Source organism: Moschus berezovskii, chromosome 5 (assembly GCF_049115385.1).
Source record: "Moschus berezovskii isolate FMDL1 chromosome 5, NW_MosBer_1.0, whole genome shotgun sequence".
Taxonomy (NCBI): Eukaryota; Metazoa; Chordata; class Mammalia; order Artiodactyla; family Moschidae; genus Moschus; species Moschus berezovskii.
This window is the reverse complement of record NC_142464.1, coordinates 67,257,017-67,278,054: the sequence shown is the minus strand read 5'-3', so window position 1 is coordinate 67,278,054 and position 21,038 is coordinate 67,257,017. Positions and strand designations below refer to the sequence as shown.

General features: G+C 41.9%; 1 protein-coding gene across 9 annotated transcripts in view; it reads left to right on the top strand.

Moving 5' to 3' along the window:
• The window catches only part of TMEM156 (transmembrane protein 156), a 46,083-nt gene extending 29,323 nt beyond the window's left edge, over nucleotides 1-16,760 (top strand). For 2 of the 9 annotated variants that reach the window (XM_088836277.1, XM_088836279.1), the window contains 3 exons: nucleotides 351-570; nucleotides 14,010-14,115; nucleotides 16,002-16,497. In XM_088836277.1, coding sequence (XP_088692403.1) covers nucleotides 351-570; nucleotides 14,010-14,115; nucleotides 16,002-16,262 — 587 coding nt within the window. In that variant the 3' untranslated portion in view covers nucleotides 16,263-16,497. The other 7 variants (XM_088836280.1, XM_055435087.2, XM_088836278.1 and 4 more) reach the window with 7 other exon arrangements.
• The last annotated feature ends 4,278 nt before the right edge of the window (nucleotides 16,761-21,038 follow it).

Below are 21,038 nucleotides of genomic sequence, written 5' to 3'. Positions count from 1 at the left end.
GCACCTATCTGTTCAAGAAGCTTTCTTCCCTCTTTAATTGCTAATTCTAGATCATTCTGCAGTCTCCCCCCCCCACGCCCATCCACATTTGATTCTCTCACTGGCCAGATTTGGAACAGCTGAGTAGTTTTAGGATCACTGTTAATAAAAACAGATGGAGCTTTGAACATAGTAGGGACTTGGCACCTTGAATAATGGAAATGTATTTTAAGGCATCATAATTGGTTCTATTAGCCCTAAAAGACTACTAGCTATCTTGGGCTTGCACAAAAGTGCCCATGTTTTCATGTGATGGAAAGGTCAGAATGATGCATAGCAATACTGAAATTTTATATTCCTATGACAATTAGATCTTCATGACCCAGATAAACATGATGGTATGATCACTCACCTAGAGCCAGACATCCTGGAATGCGAAGTTAAGTGGGCCATCACTATGAAAAAAACTAGTGGAGGTGATGGAATTCCAGTTGAACTATTTCAAATCCTGAAAGATGATGCTGTGAAAGTGCTGCACTCAATATGCCAACAAATTTGGAAAACTCAGCAGTGGCCACAAGAATGGAAAAGGTCAGTTTTCATTCCAATCCCAAAGAAAGGCAATGCCAAAGAATGCTCAAACTACCGCACAGTTGCACTCATCTGACTGAGTGGCTTCACTTTCAGTTTTCACTTTCATGCATTGGAGAAGGAAATGGCAACCCACTCCAGTGTTCTTGCCTGGAGAATCCCAGGGATGGGGGAGCCTGGTGGGCTGCAGTCTATGGGGATGCACAGAGTCGGACACGACTGAAGCAACTTAGCAGCAGCAGCAGCACATGCTAGCAAAGTAATGCTCAAAATTCTCCAAGCCAGGCTTCAACAATATGTGAACCATGAACGCCCAGATGTTCAAGCTGGATTTAGAAAAGGCAGAGGAACCAGAGATCAAATTGCCAACATCCGCTGGATTGTAGAAAAAGCAAGAGAGTTGGAGAAAAACATCTACTTCTGCTTTATTGACGATGCTAAAGCCTTTAACAATGTGGATCACAACAAACTGTGTAAAATTCTTCAAGAGATGGGAATACCAGACCACCTGACCTGCCTCCTAAGAAATCTCTATGCAGGCCAAGAAGCAACAGTTAGAACCGGACATGGAACAACAGACTGGTTCCAAATAGGAAAAGGAGTACGTCAAGGCTATATATTGTCACCCTGCTTATTTAACTTACATGCAGAGTACAACATGAGAAATGCTGGGCTGGATGAAGCACAAGCTGGAATCAAGACTGCCGGAAGAAATATCAATAACCTCAGATATGCAGCTGACAACACCTTTATGGCAGAAAGCAAAGAAGAACTAAAAAGCCTCTTGATGAAAGTTAAAGAGGAAAGTGAAAAGGCTGGCTTAAAACTCAACATTCAGAAAACGAAGATCATGGCATCTGGTCCCATCACTTCATGGCAAATAGATAGGGAAACAATGGAAACAGTGAGAGACATTATTTTTGGGGGCTCCACAATCACTGTAGATGGTGATTGCAGCCATGAAATTAAAAGATGGTTGTTCTTTGGAAGAAAAGTTGTGACCAACCTAGACAGTATATTAAAAAGCAGAGACATTACTTTGACAACAAAGGTCCGTCTAGTCAAAGCTATGGTTTTGCCAGTGGTCATGTATGGATGTGAGAGTTGGACTGTGAAGAAAGCTGATCACCGAAGAATTGATGCTTTTGAACTGTGGTGTTGGAGAAGACTCTTGAGAGTCCCATGGACTGCAAGGAGATCCAACCAGTCCATCCTAAAGGAGATCAGTCCTGGGTGTTCACTGGAAGGACTGATGCTGAAGCTGAAACTCCAATACTTTGGCCACCTGATGCGAAGAACTGACCCATTTGAAAAGACCCTGATGCTGGGAAAGATTGAAGGCAGGAGGAGAAGGGGATGATAGAGGATGAGATGGTTGGATGGCATCACCAACACGATGGACATGAGTCTGAGTAAGCTCCGGGAGTTGGGGCAGACAGGGAAGCCTGGCATGCTGCAGTCCATGGGGTCACAAAGAGTTGGACATGACTGAGCAACTGAACTGAACTGATGACAATTAGAATAAATAATTAAGATGGAAAGGGTTTTTTGAAGCCAGCTTAGAGAACTGAATAAGAATCACCAAACCATCTGAGAACGTCCACATCTGTCTTGCCCAAAGTAATCTGTGAGGATTAACTTGAATTCATCCATTTTTAGAGAGGCTCTTATGAGGAAACTGAGTACTCTGTGGGTAACAGGTTAGACAGTTATTGCCATTATCTCCACAAAGCTGTGGCTGAGTCTCTCAAAGTGAAGGAGAGAAGGCAGCACAGAGGTCATCGTTTGAGAGGTTAGCTAACCACAGCCTGTGCCTGCTGAGTGCATACACAGGTCCCACTAAATTTTGAGCAGTGTCCTCCGGGGGGCTTTAAAAGACGCTGGTAAAAATACTTTGTGTCGCACTTAGCAGTCCTTTCTATTTTTCAAAGTACATCGAAGTATACCTTTATTGCCTCATTGTTACCTTTATTTTCTTTAAGGCAATCACACTAGCTTTGCCAAAGTCACAAGGAAACAATCTCGACAGTTCCATTTCAGTACCTGGTCCGCTTTGAAGGAACATGGCAGGCGAGGCCCAAGCCCAGTTGGGTCGCTGCCCACAAGGCCACACAGGTTCACAGAGGTAACTTACGTGGTCCAGTGCCTTCCTTCAGTCCTCTTGGCTCAGCCTCCTGCAATGGCAGCAGGATCTATGGTTGTGTAACCCAGCTCACACCAACAGTTCATAAAACCAGAAGACCAGAGTATTAATTCCCAAAGAGAAAGCGCAGCTGAGAGAAATATGTACCAAAATACTTCTGACGGCACACACCCGTGTTCTCTCTTCTTGGAACCACGTGGGAAATCAAATCACAGCCAAGGCTTGTTTGCCAGGTCTTCAAGTGGACTCTTTTCCCAACATAGTTTAAGAGGCCTTATTCCCTGCTTTCAGTTCAGTTCACTCACTTAGTCGTGTCCGACTCTTTGCGCACCATGAATCACAGCACGCCAGGCCTCCCTGTCCATCACCAACTCCCGGAGTTCACTCAATCTCATGTCCATCAAGTCAGTGATGCCATCCAGCCAACTCATTCTCTGTCGTCCCCTTCTCCTCCCACCCCCAATCCCTCCCAGCATCAGACTCTTTTCCAGTGAGTCAACTCGTCGCATGAGGTGGCCAAAGTATTGGAGTTTCAGCTTTAGCATCAGCCCTTCCAATGAACACCCAGGATTGATCTCCTTTAGAATGGACTGGTTGGATCTCCTTGCAGTCCAAGGGACTCTCAAGAGTCTTCTCCAGCACCACAGTTCAAAAGCATCAATTCTTCGGCGATCAGCTTTCTTCACAGTCCAACTCTCACATCCATACATGACCATGGGAAAAACCATAGCCTTGACTAGACGGACTTTTGTTGTCAATGTAATATCTCTCCTTTTTCATATGCTATCTAGGTTGGTCATAACTTTCTTTCCAAGGAGTAGGTGTCTTTTAATTTCATGGCTGCAATCAGCATCTGCAGTGATTTTGCAGCCCCCAAAAATAAAGTCTGACACTGTTTCCACTGTTTCCCCATCTATTTCCCATGAAGTGATGGGACCAGATGCCATGATCTTCGTTTTCTGAATGTTGAGCTTCAAGCCAACGTTTTCACTCTGCTCTTTCACTTTCATCAAGAGGCTTTTGAGTTCCTCTTCACTTTCTGCCATAAGGGTGGTGTCATCTGCATATCTGAGGTTGTTGATATTTTCCCCAGCAATCTTGATTCCAGCTTGTGCTTCTTCCAGCCCAGCGTTCCTCATGATGTACTCTGCATATAAGTTAAATAAGCAGGGTGACAAGATACAACCTTGACGTACTCCTTTTCCTATTTGGAACCAGTCTGTTGTTCCATGTCCAGTTCTAACTGTTGCTTCCTGACCTGCATACAGGTTTCTCAAGAGGCAGGTCAGGTGGTCTGGGATTCCCATCTCTCTCAGAATGTTCCACAGTTTATTGTGATCCACACAGTCAAAGGCTTTGGCATAGTCAACGAAGCAGAAATAGATGTTTTTCTGGAACTTTCTTGCTTTCTCCATGATCCAGCGGATGTTGGCGATTTGGTCTCTGGTTCCTCTGCCTTTTCTAAAACCTGCTTGAACATCTGGAAGTTCACGGTTCACATATTGCTGAAGCCTGGCTTGGAGAATTTTGAGCATGACTTTACTAGCGTGTGAGATGAGTGCAATTGTGCGGTAGTTTGAGCATTCTTTGGCATTGCCTTTCTTTGGGATTGGAATGAAGACTGACCTTTTCCAGCCCTGTGGCCACTGCTGAATTTTCCAAATTTGCTGGCATATTGAGTGCAGCACTTTCACAGCATCATCTTTCAGGATTTGAAATAGCTCAATTGGAATTCCATCACCTCCACTAGCTTTGTTTGTAGTGATGCTCTCTAAGGCCACTTGACTTCACATTCCAAGATGTCTGGCTCCAGGTGAGTGATCACGCCATCGTGATTATCTTCGTCATGAAGATCTTTTTTATACAGTTTTTCTGTGTATTCTTGCCACCTCTTCTTAATATCTTCTTCTTCTGTTAGGTCCATACCATTTCTGTCCTTTATCGAGCCCATCTTTGCATGAAATGTTCCCTTGATATCTCTAATTTTCTTGAAGCGATCTCTAGTCTTTCCTATTCTGTTGTTTTCCTCTATATTTTGCATTGATCACTGAGGAAGGCTTTCTTATCTCTCCTTGCTATTCTTTGGAACTCTGCTTTCAGATGCTTATATCTTTCCTTTTTTCCTTTGCTTTTTGCTTCTCTTCTTTTCACAGCTATTTGTAAGGCCTCCTCAGACAGCCATTTTACTTTTTTGCATTTCTTTTCCATGGGGATGGTCTTGGTCCCTGTCTCCTGTACAATGTCACGAACCTCCGTCCAGAGTTCATCAGGCACTCTATCAGATCTAGTCCCTTAAATCTATTTCTCACTTCCACTGTATAATCATAAGGGATTTGAATTAGGTCATATCTGAATGGTCTAGTGGTTTTCCCTACTTTCTTCAATTTAAGTCTGAATTTGGCAATAAGGAGTTCATGATCTGAGCCACAGTCAGCTCCTGGTCTTGTTTTTGCTAACTGTATACAGCTTCTCCATCTTTGGCTGCAAAGAATATAATCAATCTGATTTCGGTGTTGACCATCTGGTGATGTCCATGTGTAGAGTCTTCTCTTGTGTTGTTGGAAGAGGGTGTTTGCTATGACCAGTGCGTTCTCTTGGCAAAACTCTATTAGCCTTTGCCCTGCTTCATTTCATGCTCAAGGCCATTTTTGCCTGTTACTCCAGGTGTTTCTTGACTTCCTACTTTTGCATTCCAGTCCCCTATAATGAAAAGGACATCTTTTTTTGGGTTTAGTTCTAAAAGGTCTTGTAGGTCTTCATAGAACCGTTCAACTTCGGCTTCTTCAGCATTACTGGTTAGGGCATAGACTTGGATTACTGTAATATTGAATGGTTTGCCTTGGAAACGAACAGAAATCATTCTGTCGCTTTTAAGATTGCATCCAAGTACTGCATTTCGGACTCTTTTGTTGACCATGATGGCTACTCCATTTCTTCTAAGGGATTCCTGCCCACAGTAGTAGATATAATGGTCAGCTGAGTTAAATTCACCCATTCCAGTCCATTTTAGTTCACTGATTCCTAGAATGTCAACGTTCACTCTTGTCATCTCCACTTCCAATTTGCCTTGATTCATGGACCTAACATTCCAGGTTCCTATGCAATATTGCTCGTTATAGCATTGGACCTTGCTTCTATCACCAGTCACATCCACAACTGGGTATTTGTTTCGCTTTGGCTCCATCCCTTCATTCTTTCTGGAGTTATTTCTCCACTGATCTCCAGTAGCATACTGGGCACCTACCGACTTGGGGAATTCCTCATTCAGTATCCTATCATTTTGCCTTTTGATACTGTTCATGGGGTTCTCAAGGCAAGCATACTGAAGTGTTTTGCCATTCCCTTCTCCAGTGGACCACATTCTGTCAGACCTCTCCACCATGACCCGTCCATCTTGGGTGCCCCCACATGGCATGGCTTAGTTTCATTTAGTTAGACAGGGCTGTGGTCCATGTGATCAGATCGACTAGTTTTCTGTGATTATGATTTCAGTGTGTCTGCCCTCTGATGCCCCCTCGCAATACCTACCGTCTTATTTGGGTTTCTCTTACCTTGGTCGTGGAATATCTCTTCACAGCTGCTCCAGCAAAGCGCAGCCGCTGTACCTTACCTTGGACGTGGGGTAGCTCATCTCGGCCACGCTTCTGCGCGTGGTCGGTTGAGTAGAGCCTGTGCGGCTGGAGCCGGCGTCTCTCGCGTCTGCGCCGCCGCTTTAGAGGAAACCTAATTGGCTCAAAATTCAGAAAACAAAGATCATGGCATCTGGTCCCATCACTTCATGGGAAATAGCTGGGAAAACAGTGGAAACAGTGTCAGACACTATTTTTTGGGGCTCCAAAATCACTGCAGATGCTGATTGCAGCCATGAAATTAAAAGACGCTTACTCCTTGGAAGGAAATTTATGACCAACCTAGATAGCATATTAAAAAGCAGAGACATTACTTTGCCAACCAAGGTGCGGCTAGTCAAGGCTATGGTTTTTCCCGTGGTCATGTATGGATGTGAGAGTTGGACTGTGAAGAAACCTGATCGCCGAAGAATTGATGCTTTTGAACTGTGGTGCTGGAGAAGACTCTTGAGAGTCCCTTGGACTACAAGGAGATCCAACCAGTCCATTCTAAAGGGGTTCAGTCCTGGGTGTTCATTGAAAGGACTGATGCTAAAGCTGAAACTCCAATACTTTGGCCACCTCATGCGTCGAGTTGACTCACTGGAAAAGACTCTGATGCTGGGAGGGATTGGGGACAGGAGGAGAAGGGGTTGACAGAGAATGAGATGGCTGGATGGCATCACCGACTCAAAGGACATGAGTTTGAGTGAACTCTGGGAGTTGGTGATGGACAGGGAGGCCTGGCGTGCTGTGATTCATGGGGTCGCAAAGAGTCGGTCATGACTGAGCGACTGAACTGAACTTAACTGAATTGGCTCGTTTCACAGAGCGCTTTTAACATTTAACAGGTTTTAGCTTACGGTGCGGAGAAGGCAATGGCAAGCCACTCCAGTATTCTTGCCTAAAAAAATCCCATGGATGGAGGAGCCTGGTAGGCTGCAGTCCGTGGGGTCGCTATGGGTCGGACACGACTGAGCGACTTCACTTTCACTTTTCACTTTCACACATTGGAGAAGGAAATGGCAACCCACTCCAGTGTTCTTGCCTGGAGAATCCCAGGGACGGGGGAGCCTGGTGGGCTTCTGTCTATGGGGTCACACAGAGTCGGACATGACTGAAGTGACTTAGCAGCAGCAGCAGCTTAGGGGTGGAGAAGGAAATGGCAACCCATTCCAGTGTTCTTGCCTGAAGAATCCCAGGGACGGGGGAGCCTGGTGGGCTTACGTCTATGGGGTCACACAGAGTCGGACACGACTGAAGATAACTTTGCATGTTTTTGCTCTGATTATGGGTTGATTTTATAGATTAACTCTCATAGGGCACTCTGGTTTTCCTTATCTCCAAATTCATGGGTCCCCAGAGGTTTTGTTCAGCTTGAACCCATAGCCTTTTTTTTTTTTTTTTAAAGAAACACAGGCACAAACAAGTTGAATAACATTCTTACAGTCATTCAACACGTATTTACTGAGTATCTATTATGTGTCATGCTCCAAGATGGAGTTCTGGGGAGTGAACTGAGTAGAAATTACGAACTTTATACACAGTGGGCAGACAAATAAGGAATTACAACAAAATTGGATACATTTGCCTTTGGGGAAGTAGAGGTCACAGAAGGTCATAGGACACCTAAATTTGTTTTGTTCTCCTTGTTTTTTCTTTTGGCTTCCCAATTCAGTAACCAAGTAAAATTTAGCTGAACAAGTACTTTTACAGAAGAGAAGATAAAAAATTGATGTGGCAAATTCCCTTAGTAGCCAAGAGAGCCCAACTAGGATGGGGACGCCTTAGATGTTTCTTCAGTGTGGGAGATGTACCTGTCTTTCACATGAAAATCATCAGGAACAAAGTGAAGAAAACACCTCATAAGTTTCTGTTACTCAGTGGGAATTAAGAATTACATTGGAAGGACAAGCTGATGTTAGAAACTAAATATCACAGATATGAGGCATTTTGAAAAGTGATAAAAAGTTTTAAAAAGGAGAAGAAACTGCAGAGGTCACCCTGGCTATTGCCATGGTGGAGTGATAGGGGCTTTATTTGAGAACGTAAGGCATGTGGTTTTATTTTTAATCAAAATTTCTGCTGTTGGAAATCCATTTTGTTCACTAGATTCATTCAGGTCAAAACTCAGACCAGGGGTCTTTCTAAATTTTTAGGCTCCACTGAGGCTCTTGTAAAAAGTCAAAGAAATGTTTGGTTCAGAGATTTGACAAATTCATGAAAAGACCTCTATGAAGTTTTAAAATATTTCAGGCTGCTTCTGCTGCATTAAGTAGTGTTGCTGAATGAATATGATTTGAAAGAAGCTATTTCTCAGTGTAAAGCTAGAAAAAATATCACCTGTTTTAGCTATTCTGAAGAAGGTATTACAATGACAGATATCCCACCTTTTTGCCTTTTAATCAATTTTTCTGAAGTTTTCCTATTAGCATATAAGTTACATGACTTTGGATACTAGGAGAAATAGAAGATAATGTGCCACTAGAAAAAAAAAAAAAAAGAAGATAATGTGCCACTAGAGAGTTACTTTGAACTAGCTGTCATTTTGACAAATAATGACTTTCTGAATTATGGTTATACCATACTATAAAACATCAGGAAACTGAATAAATAAGCAAATGATGAGCAGTTTGACTTTCAAACCAAAAGGACTCTGTTAATTTTCTTCGATAATTATTTGGTTCCATGAATAGGCTCTTTTGAGATTTTAACCTTTAAAAATTATTCTCTCTAAATCTCAAATTTTGGAAGGTTACAAGATGTTTTACCAGGGGGGAAGAAGTGGGGGGGAATAGATTAGTCATTGGGATTAACATACACACGCTCAGTCACTCAGTTGTGTCCTACTCTTTGCGACCCCATGAACTGCATGCAGCACTCCAGGCCTCCCTGTCCATCACCAACTCCCTAAGTCCACCCAAACCCATGTCCATCAAGTCGGTGATGCATTCCAACCATCTCATCCTCTGTCGTCCCCTTCTCCTCCTGGCCTCAATCTTCCCCAGCATCAGGGTCTTTTCAAATGAGTCAGCTCTTCCCATCAGGTAGACAAAGTATTGGAGTTTCAACTTCAACATCACTGAGTCAGCTCTTCCCATCAGGTAGACAAAGTATTGGAGTTTCAGCTTCAACATCACTGCTATATTTAAAATAGACAACCAACAAGGACCTGCTGTATAGCACAGGGAACTCTGCTTAATAGTCTGCAATAACCTAAATGGGAAAAGAGTTTGAAAAAAAGTAGAAACATCTATATGTATAACAGAATCATTTTGCCATACACTTTAACATTGTTAATCAATTATACTCCAATATAAAATAAAAATTAAAAAAAGATGCTTTGTCAAAGATGTCTAAACAATTATTCACATGGAAGTTCATTCTGAAGCTTTAATGTGCATCAGAATCAACCATCAAAGGCCCGCTGGGCCATTAAGGGAGATGGCAATTCAATAGATCTGGGGCAGGGTTCTAGAGCCTGCTCTTTAAATTACCACCGCTGGGGATTTTCAGGCCAAGGCTCTGTTGATCACTTTATTTGTTTTCTATTGCTGTGTAACAAATTACCACAAACTTAGTGGTTTAAGACCACACACCTCCATTATCTCACAGTTTCTGTGGGTCAGAAATTGGGTACTGTTCTGCTGCATTCTAGGGACTCATAAGTTTGAAGTCAAGAAGCGAGCTGGCCAATGTTGTCATCTGAAGGGTTACCTTCCAAGTTGCTTCATTTTGTTGGCAGAATTCATTTCTTTGAGGATGTAGACTGAAGGCCCTGGCTTCTTAACTGGCTCTCACCACTAGACACCACCCCCAGGTCCTAGAGGCCACCTGCAGAGCCCTGCTATAGGATCCTTTCCATACACAGTTCACAACACGGCAGCTTGCTTCTTTGAGCCCAGTGAGGGATCTTCCCTGATGGCAGGGAAGGCCAAGTCTCTCTTTTAAAGGCTTTCAAATTGTTAAATCAGACCCACCCAGGATAGATTCTCTCAAAATCAACTGATTTTGGATGTTAATTAACCTGCAAAAGCTCTTCATCTTCAGTTCAGTTCAATCGCTCAGTCGTGTCCAACTCTTTGCGACCCCATGAATCACAGCACGCCAGGCCTCCCTGTCCATCACCAGTTCCCGGAGTTCACTCAATCTCATGTCCATCTAGTCGGTGATGCCATCCAGCCAACTCATTCTCTGTTGTCCCCGTCTCCTCCCCACCCCAATCCTTCCTAGCATCAGACTCTTTTCCAGTGAGTCAACTCGATGCATGAGGTGGCCAAAGTATTGGAGTTTCAGCTTTAACATCAGTCCTTCCAATGAACACCCAGGATCGATCTCCTTTAGAATGGACTGGTTGGATCTCCTTGCAGTCCAAGGGACTCTCAAGAGTCTTCTCCAGCATCACAGTTCAAAAGCATCAATTCTTTGGCGATCAGCTTTCTTCACAGTCCAACTCTCACATCCATACATGACCACGGGAAAAACCATAGCCTTGACTAGACGTACCTTTGTTGTCAATGTAATGTCTCTGCTTTTTCATATGCTGTCTAGGTTGGTCATAACTTTCCTTCCAAGGAGTAGGTGTCTTTTAATTTCATGGCTGCAATCAGCATCTGCAGTGATTTTGGAGCCCAAAAAAATAAAGTCTGACACTGTTTCCACTGTTTCCCCAGCTATTTCCCATGAAGTGATGGGACCAGATGCCATGATCTTCGTTTTCTGAATGTTGAGCTTCAAGCCAAACTTTTCACTCTGCTCTTTCGCTTTCATCAAGAGGCTTTTGAGTTCCTCTTCACTTTCTGCCATAAGGGTGGTGTCATCTGCATATCTGAGGTTACTGATATTTTTCCCAGCAATCTTGATTCCAGCTTGTGCTTCTTCCAGCCCAGCGTTCCTCATGATGTACTCTGCATATAAGTTAAATAAGCAGGGTGACAAGATACAACCTTGACGTACTCCTTTTCCTATTTGGAACCAGTCTGTTGTTCCATGTCCAGTTCTAACTGTTGCTTCCTGACCTGCATACAGGTTTCTCAAGAGGCAGGTCAGGTGGTCTGGGATTCCCATCTCTTTCAGAATGTTCCACAGTTTATTGTGATCCACACAGTCAAAGGCTTTGGCATAGTCAATGAATCAGAAATAGATGTTTTTCTGGAACTCTCTTGCTTTCTCCATGATCCAGCGGATGTTGGCGATTTGATCTCTGGTGCCTCTGCCTTTTCTAAAACCTGCTTGAACATCTGGAAGTTCACGGTTCACATATTGCTGAAGCCTGGCTTGGAGAATTTTGAGCATGACTTTACTAGCGTGTGAGATGAGTGCAATTGTGCGGTAGTTTGAGCATTCTTTGGCATTGCCTTTCTTTGGGATTGGAATGAAGACTGACCTTTTCCAGTCCTGTGGCCACTGCTGAGTTTTCCAAATTTGCTGGCATATTGAGTGCAGCAATTTCACAGCATCATTTTCAGGATTTGAAATAGCTCAATTGGAATTCCATCACCTCCACTAGCTTTGTTCGTAGTGATGCTCTCTAAGGCCCACTTGACTTCACATTCCAAGATGTCTGGCTCCAGGTGAGTGATCATGCCATCGTGATTATCTTCGTCATGAAGATCTTTTTTGTAGTTTTTCTGTGTATTCTTGCCACCTCTTCTTAATATCTTCTGCTTCTGTTAGGTCCATACCATTTCTGTCCTTTATCGAGCCCATCTTTGCATGAAATGTTCCCTTGATATCTCTAATTTTCTTGAAGCAATCTCTAGTCTTTCCTATTCTGTTGTTTTCCTCTATATTTTGCATTGATCACTGAGGAAGGCTTTCTTATCTCTCCTTGCTATCCTTTGGAACTCTGCATTTAGATGCTTACATCTTTCCTTTTCTTAAAGGGCAAGAGGTACTCACATTTCACTAAGGTAAATTGAGAGGTGAAATTGGTATAACTTTTATGATAGGTAATTTGGCAATAACTATGTAATAATGATCAAAATTATGAATGTACAAACCCTTTGAACCAGTAATTCCATTTCTAGGAATTTATCCTATAGATGTACTCATAGAGCAGAGAAATGGCATATGTATAATGTTTACTGCAATGGCAAGCCACTCCAGTCCTCTTGCCTGGAAAATCCCATGGACGGAGGAGCCTGGTAGGCCGCAGTCCATGGGGTCGCTACGAGTCAGACATGACTGAGCGACTTCACTTTCACTTTTCACTTTCACACATTGGAGAAGGAAATGGCAACCCACTCCAGTGTTCTTGCCTGGAGAATCCCAGGGACGGGGGAGCCTGGTGCTGCAGTCTATGGGATCACACAGAGTCGGACACGACTGAGGTGACTTAGCAGCAGCAGCAGCAGCAGCAGCAGCTACTGTGTTTACTGCTAGTGGTGTCTAATCTTTTGTTGTACCTAAACAAGAGGCTATTTAAAGACATGGTGATACATCCATACTGTGGAATATCAGGAAGTTGTAAAAAATAATAAGGAAGTACTATGTGCTGTAAGATCCACAAGCTGTATCATTCATGATATATATATATATATATATATAATATATATATATATATATATATATATATATATATACAGTATTTTGCCAGTTGTGTGAAGGACAAAAACATTTTAGTAACATAAATGTACAATTGTATTGTCTATCTACTATCTATCCAGAAGGGAAGGAAATATGTGATATGGTGGGAAGTGATTGTCGGAGAGATGGGTTAACAGGGAATATTCACTCAGTATCCCTTTATAGCTTAAAATCTTTAAATCATGTAAATGTGTTCCTTACTTAGAAAATTAAATCCCCCAAATAAGTTTTTCTTATCAAATTTTTTTCTGATTAAAGGAATTACATTCTGAGAGAAGATTTGACAGTATCTCCCAGTTAATCACATCAGTGTTTAATCACCTTCTGGGACAAAAAAGGTCATATTCATGATTACCCTTATCTTCCTATTTGATTTCTCATCTTAAGAAACAACTACCCAAATTTCTCTTTAAATTATAGGTCACCTCATTTCCATCCATGTTCAGGACTTTGTATAAAAAGTGGAGACATCTGTGAAGCAAAAAATCACATGTATTATGTAGAACTCAATATAAAAACTAGAAAAGCAAGACTCAGGACCCCAGTGGAATGAGAGAGACACCACTGAACCATGAACTGAAAATTTTGTCTCCTACTTGAAGTCAGTTGAAGATAATATCAGAAGAATTTTATAAAGTCACAGAGTCATAGCAGAGCAGGCTAGACTTCATCATTATCTGTAAATTTTCTTTTTGGTAAAATTGTCCCTGAAATCAAGGATGTCATTAATATTCTTCTTAGGGACATATTTAAACAATATGCAATAGAAGGACATGTTTGTACTTTCTAAACCAAAATTTTTTCTTGCTACTTGAGATTGTACTTTAAGTTTTCTCTTTACTTTGCTCCTCGTTCACAATACTTTGGATCTTGTGCCCAGAAGGCAGTGGGAGAGGAGGAATGAAAGGAAAGATACAAAGTTGAGAGAAATGGGTGAAAAGTGTCAGAGCTGCAGACAGGAAATTGAGTGAGTGGTAGAAACTGCCAAAATCCTGTTTAGACCCAGGGCATAGTTCTCTTACTACCTTAGAATATACCGTGTCTGCTTCTGCATTGCTGTTGACTAAATAAAGAATAGAACAGCTCTCCTTATTACATAGCAGAGACCACAAAGAGGCTGCCGATGACTCTGGTCAAGGACGTGCTTCCTCCAATACCAGAAGTAGAAGTTACTTCCGCGGTGCATCAGCAAGATCAATATACACGGTGAGTGATGCTTCAGTTTTATCGATGATTTGGCTATTTATTATAAACTCGAATAGATCCAAGGAGGTATAGTTAACTTCAAATTGCATTTCTGTCTGGATATAGCAGATAGAGGGCTTCCCAGGTGGCGCTAGTGGTAAAGGAGCCACCTGCCAATTCAGGAGACATAAGAAACAAGGGTTCAAATTTTGGGGAAGATCCTCTGGAGGAGGAAATGACAACTCACTCCAGTATTTTCACCTGAAGAATCCCATGGACAGAGGAGTCTGGCAGGCTACAGTCCGTAGGGTCACTAAGAGTCTGACATGCCTGAAGTGACTTACCATGCACCTAGCACATAGGAAATAGAATGTAATGAACTTTCAAAATTGGTTCATATGAACTAGATGGCATGAAATAGAATCACTGTTTCCTCCAAGGTCTAGTAAGGACCAGTAAGCTAATCTCTTAATCTGTTGAACAACATGTTCCCTGAGATGTCAGCTCATCTCTTGGCACTGTTTCCTGGGATTGAGTCAGAAGTCCAGCAAGTTTCACTGTTTCACTCAGAACATGAGAAAAGAGAGAATGTAAATTTGTAAAGTAGAACTACTCATTGACCCTCAACTACTGAAATAAAAATTTCTCTAAAGTTTGTATTTTATAGCCTAGATGAATGTACATTGACTTCCATGCATTTGAATACAAAACTGTGATCAGAAGTGTCCTAGAAATCTTTTTCTTTCATTCAACAAGTATTTATTAAGTAGTTATTTTGGGAAAGGCACTATTGATAACCATTGTAAGAGGTATAAAAATTGTAGCGGGACAAAATGGGAAACGAGCATTTCTTAGTATTCTTTTATGGTGCTTAGTGTTTGTAATACTTGCATCCTGGCAGGAAACTGATGATATACTCATATTGAATAATTTGGGGAGAGTTTCATAAAGGGCCTTTTAAGTCAGCCTGTGGGAAAACCAAAAGAGGACAATGTGGCAGCCTAGGACTCGTAACTGTGGGGCACTGCTACTGTCCCTAAGACCAAAGAGACAAAGAACTCAGAGGGACAGGGACAGAGGGACACACACACACACGCAGAAAGAATATATGTACAGGACTGCCTGATAGGAGCTGTGGCTTTCGGTCATGGACACAACAGCCTGTGGTTGCCCTGAGGAGAGAGAATTAATATCCCAATTGGCTGTTCTCCTTTCTTCTCAGTGTCTAGTACTCCCCACTGGCCAAACCCAACCAGAGCCAGAGGACTCTGGAGCTAGATTGAGACAGTTCATATAGGCTGGTCTCCCAAGCACCAAGCAAGGTGCAGATCGGGAGAGTCAACCAAAGGGATCCAGCCTAGGTGGCTCAATGCATCAAACTGGAAACTAAGTGCCAAGGATCCCTCTGTCTTCAGGACTAGAGAGAGTCAGGTCTTCATGCTTGGGTCTTAGGTCAATCAGGGTCTGCAGTTGGCTCAGAAATTCCTAGGGAGACAACAGTGTCATCATATAATGTTTTAATGAAATGTTACTGGCTGTTATGCTTGATATTTCTCATTGTGGACCTCATTCTGGGATATTCAACCTTGCAAATGAAGGAAGACTCTCCTCTCTTCACTCACCGAATACTTTTAGAGCACCTACTGTGTGCCAAAAATTCTGCTACTCATTGGCAAAATAACAGCAGTCAGTGGAAGAATTAGATTAGGGAATCCCTAATTCCAGTACAGTGTCAAGTAACATGATAGGAGCACTCACAGGGAACTTGGGGAGCATAACAGGGAGACCTTTTCACATGTTGCCTAGTATTTAACTGATGTTCAGTAAGTATTTGTCGAGTGAATGGATAAATTCCAACTTCTGTGTTTCTCTAGTAGTACATAAACACTTTCATTTTTATTTTATAGAGGTGGAGAAGGCAATGGCAACCCACTCCAGTACTCTTGCCTGGAAAATCCCATGGACGGAGGAGCCTGGTAGGCTGCAGTCCATGGGGTCGCGAAGAGTCGGACACGACTGAGCAACTTCACTTTCACTTTTCACTTTCATTCATTGGAGAAGGAAATGGCAACCCACTCCAGTGTTCTTGCCTCGAGAATCCCAGGGACGGCCGAGCCTGGTGGGCTGCCGTCTATGGGGTTGGACAGAGTCGGGCACAACTGATGTGACTTAACAGCAGCAGCAGCAGCAGGCTGAGAAGTTTATTACCACTAACCACACTGTCGTCCTGGGGTCATAAAGGAGGCTCTGTGGCATAACAAAGGATTGGAAAGAGCCTTTAATCAGTGACTTTAGGAAGTTTTCTTGTGTTCTTATAAGACATAGTTTTAAAATTTTTTCCACTAATTATTTTCAGGTCAACAGTATTTTTGTGTGAATAATATTTGCCTTTGTTTCTTAAATCTTCAGACTATCCCTATGAACTCCTCTGGGCAATTTGGACTGAACCCTTCTGAAGAGTACTCATAACTCTATTCTGAGAATGAGTTAACTGGTAAATATTTGGTACAGCTGAGGCTGCACAATAGGAACCAGTAGGAATGCTGACTGGTTGATGGGAACTAACTCAATAGCACTAATTTTACCCAGGAGATCAAAGGAATGAGAGTTTTTTCAGAAAGGAATCATGAGTCATGAAAAACAAGCTGATGAAAACCATGGAAAAAGCAAGAGAACACTTACTTCCTTTGTTTATCTACCATTATACAGCTTACAGTAGCCCCCACATTTTGATTTTGAGGTACCAAAAACAAGGCTGAGGATGAAAATGCTTTCTCTAACCGTCCCACATTGCAGATCCTGATTTGATGTGTTTTCTTAAACAGATGGATTGTTCCTATTTTACAAATTGCCTAAGAGGATCTGGGTTGGTTGTTTATATATTTGCTTGTATCTATAAATCTTGCCTCTTTTTGGCACTGAGATGTTTAAAAAATTCAAAGATACCAAAATAAAATGAATTTAAGTGAAACATATGAATATTTAGATCTAATAACAACATGTTTCCTTTGTTTCTTTTGGTATTCATCTTTTTATAACTATCACTGATGTCAGGAGTTATTATAAATATTAATTACACTAAAATTACATATAAACAAAAGGACAGTTCTTAACTTTGAAAAATAGGAAAATGTCGTCCAAAGAATTAATATTGTTAAAATGGCCTTACTACCCAAAGCAATCTACAGATTTAATGTGATCCCTATCAAATTTCTCATGACATTTTTCACAGAACTAGGACAAATAATCCTTAAATTTACATGGAACCATCAAAGACCCAGAATTGCCAAAGCAACCCTCAGGGGAAAAAACAAAACAAAACCAGAAAAAAAGCAGGAGGCATAACCCTCCCGGACTTCAGACAACACTATAAAGCTACAGTGATCAAAACAATGTGGTACCAGTACTGGCACAAAAGCAGACATATGGATCAATGGAGCAGAATAGAGAACCCAGAAGTAAACTCACACAGCTACGGTCAATTAATCTTCAATGAAGGAAGCAAGAATACACAATAGGAAAAAGATAGTCTCTTTAGCAAGTGATGCTGGGCAAGTTGGACAGCTGCATGTAAATCAGTGAAGTTAGAACACACCCTCATACCATAAACAAAAATAAACTCAAAATGTCTTAAAGACTTAAACATAATATATGACACCATAAAGTTCCTAGAGGAGAACATAGGCAAAACATTCTTTGACATAAATTGTACCAATGTTTTCTTAGGTTGGTCTCCTAAAGCAATAGAAATAAAAGCAAGAATAAGTAAATGTGACCTAATCAAATTTACATGCTTTTGCACAGCAAAGGAAACCATAAACAAAATGAAAAGACAACCAATGGAATAGGAGAAAATATTAATATTTGAAAATTATGTGACCAACAAGGGCTTAATTTCCAAAATATACAAACAGCTCATACAACTCAACAACAAAAAAACAAACAATCGAAAAATGAGCAGAAGGTAAACATTTCTCCAAAGAAGGCATTACATATGGCCAATAGGCACACGAAAAGATGCTCAACATTGCTAATTATTAGAGCAATGTAAATCAAAACTACAATGAGGTATCTCTTCACACTAGTCAGAATGGCCATCATTAAAAAAGTCTACAAACCATAAAGGCTGGAGAAGGTGTAGAGAAAAAGGAATCCTCCTACAGTGTTGGTAAGAATGTAAACTGGTGCAGCCATTGTGGAAAACAGTATGGAGAGTCCTCAAATAACTAAAAATAGAACTACCCATATGACCCAGAAATCCCACTCTTGGGCATATACCTAGACAAAACTACAACTCAAAATGATACATGTACCCCCAATGTTCATGGCAGCTCTACTCACAATTGCCAAGACATGGAAACAACCAAAATGTCCATCAACAGATGAATGGATAAAGAAGATGTGCTGTATATATACAATGGTATTCTACTCAGCCATAAGAAAGAATGAAATATTGCCATTTGGAGCAACATGGATGGGCTTGGAGATTATCATACGAAGTGAAGTCAGAGGAAGACAAATACCATATATTATCACTTACTTTGGAACTGTGGTGCTGGAGAAGACTCTTGAGAGTCCCTTGGTTAGCAAGGAAATCAACCAGTCAATCCTAAAGGAAATCAACTCTGAATATTCCTTGGAAGGACTGATATTGAACCTGAAGCTCCAATATTGTGGCCACTAGATGCAAAGAGCCGACTCATTGGGAAAGACCCTGATGCTGGGAAAGATTGAAAGCAAGGGACGACAGAGGATGAGAAGGTTGGATGGCACCATCAACTCAATGGACATGAGTTTGCACAAACTCCAGGAGATGGTGAACAACAGGGAAGCCTGGCATGCTGCTGTCCATGGGGTGGCAAAGAGTTGGAAACAACTTAGCGACTGAACAACAGCAATAATATGTGGAATCTAAAATATGACAGAAATGAATTTATCTGCAAAACAAAAAGAGACAGACAGAGAGAACAGACTTGTGAGTGACAAAGGGGAGGGAGTAGGGAGGGATGGGCTGCGAGTTTGGAGTTAGTTCAGTTCAGTAGCTCAGTCATGTCTGACTCTATGCGACCCCATGAATCACAGGCCTCCCTGTCCATCACCAACTCCTGGAGTTTACTCAAACTCATGTCCATCGAGTCGGTGATGCCATCCAGCCATCTCATTCTCTGTCGTGCCCTTCTCCTCCTGCCCCTAATCCCTCACAGCATCAGGGTCTTTTCCAATGAGTCAACTCGTCGCATGAGGTGGCCAAAGTATTGGAGTTTCAGCTTCAGCATCAGTCCTTCCAATGAATGCCCAGGACTGATCTCCTTTAGGATGGACTGGTTGGTTGGAGTTAGTAGGTGCAAACTATTACATATAGAATGGATAAGCAATAAGGTCCTACTGTGTAGTTCAGTCAACTACACTCAATATTGTGAGATAAACCATAATGGAAAGGAAAGAAAAAAGAATGTAGGAAAGAAAAATATCTTCACAGAGTTAAGGTGGAACTTAATCTCCTAAAGTCAATATATGGCTAAAATTGCTTATCTGAGTAGATTTTCAGAGTTTAACTGCAGAGTCTGATTCAATATTAAGCAATCTAACAGGAATGAGTGTTTCAGCACACAAAGGTTTTTTTTTTTTTTGTACTCTATATTTTGTTGTTAGCTCACAAACTGAGGTTCTAATTGTAAAATTTAGAGATTGAGGATTTGGCAAATGGAATTCTACTAATCATACTTTCTCTTGCTTGTATTTCCCTGATTAATAGGTGAGTCAGGCTCAGATCTGGAATACTTCAGCAGGAATTTAGGGGTGTCACACTCTCTGAGGTATGGACATTATATGATTTCTGAGAAGCCAAATTATTGTTTCCTTTCATATCACCTACTATATACTGACAAATGACTTGGAAATCAATGGGAACTTGGCATACAAAAAGCATAAATCAAGCTTCAAGTTGTGTTACATTGTGGCAGCTTTTAAAAGCTGATTTTATTTATTTATTAAAATAATAGACTTTTTATCTGAAACCATGAAGCACTGAAAGATGTAGATGGCCTGCTGTCTGCCCACAGGCTTATGATGTGAAGGAGACAGGAGATGCATGCCACTAATTATAATACTAGGTGCCATGGTAAGATGTGTCATTAATAGGCTGCATGCTTCCTGCTGAGAATTCATAGGCCGATAGACTCATTGCCAGTTGAGGGTGATCTGGTAGGCTTCTCCGGAAGCCCACTTCTGAGCAGGGTCTGAAAGATGAGTTTTCCTAATCTCTCAGTAAATCTGTGCTTGCTCAGCCCTCATGACCTTTTCATATCTGTCATTTACAATTATTTTCATGATTATTAATTAAGGTCTGTCTCCCTGCCTAGACTGGTTCTGTTCACCATACTATCCCTGGCAGCTGGTAGAATGCTCGGCTCACAAGTAGGTGCTTAATAAATATTTGTTGGATGAAGAACTATTTCTTGAGCTTTCTTATATACTAGGCACATGCCATGTACACTCATTTCCTCCTCACGATAGCTCTCAAGGTGTCATTACCTCCAGGAAGCTCACCAGTTAGCGTGTCATCTCTGGACATCTAGCTCCAGTTGAGGTCTGCTGGGCTGCAAAGCTTGGGCTGCCCCCAGGACTCACACTGCGGGGTGACAATGGGACGAAGGGCTCAAGACGCTTGGGGGTGCCTGAGAAAACAGCTCCCGCCCAGAGTGCCAGTGTCCTCTCTCCTGGGAGTATGAGGAGCCTGGGCAAACCTGACCTTGAAGGAGTCTTCTGATGGAACATCCCTGGGCTTGTTGGTCCTGCCTGTCTCTCCTTCAGGCAGCCAGTTCTGCTCGGCTCCCTGTGCACCTGGCTTCAACAAAAATGAACCCATGTTCCTGGGTGTCTGGTGTGTCTCCAGGCTTCCAATCTGCACCACTGAGCCTGACTTTTAGCACACCCCATTTTTC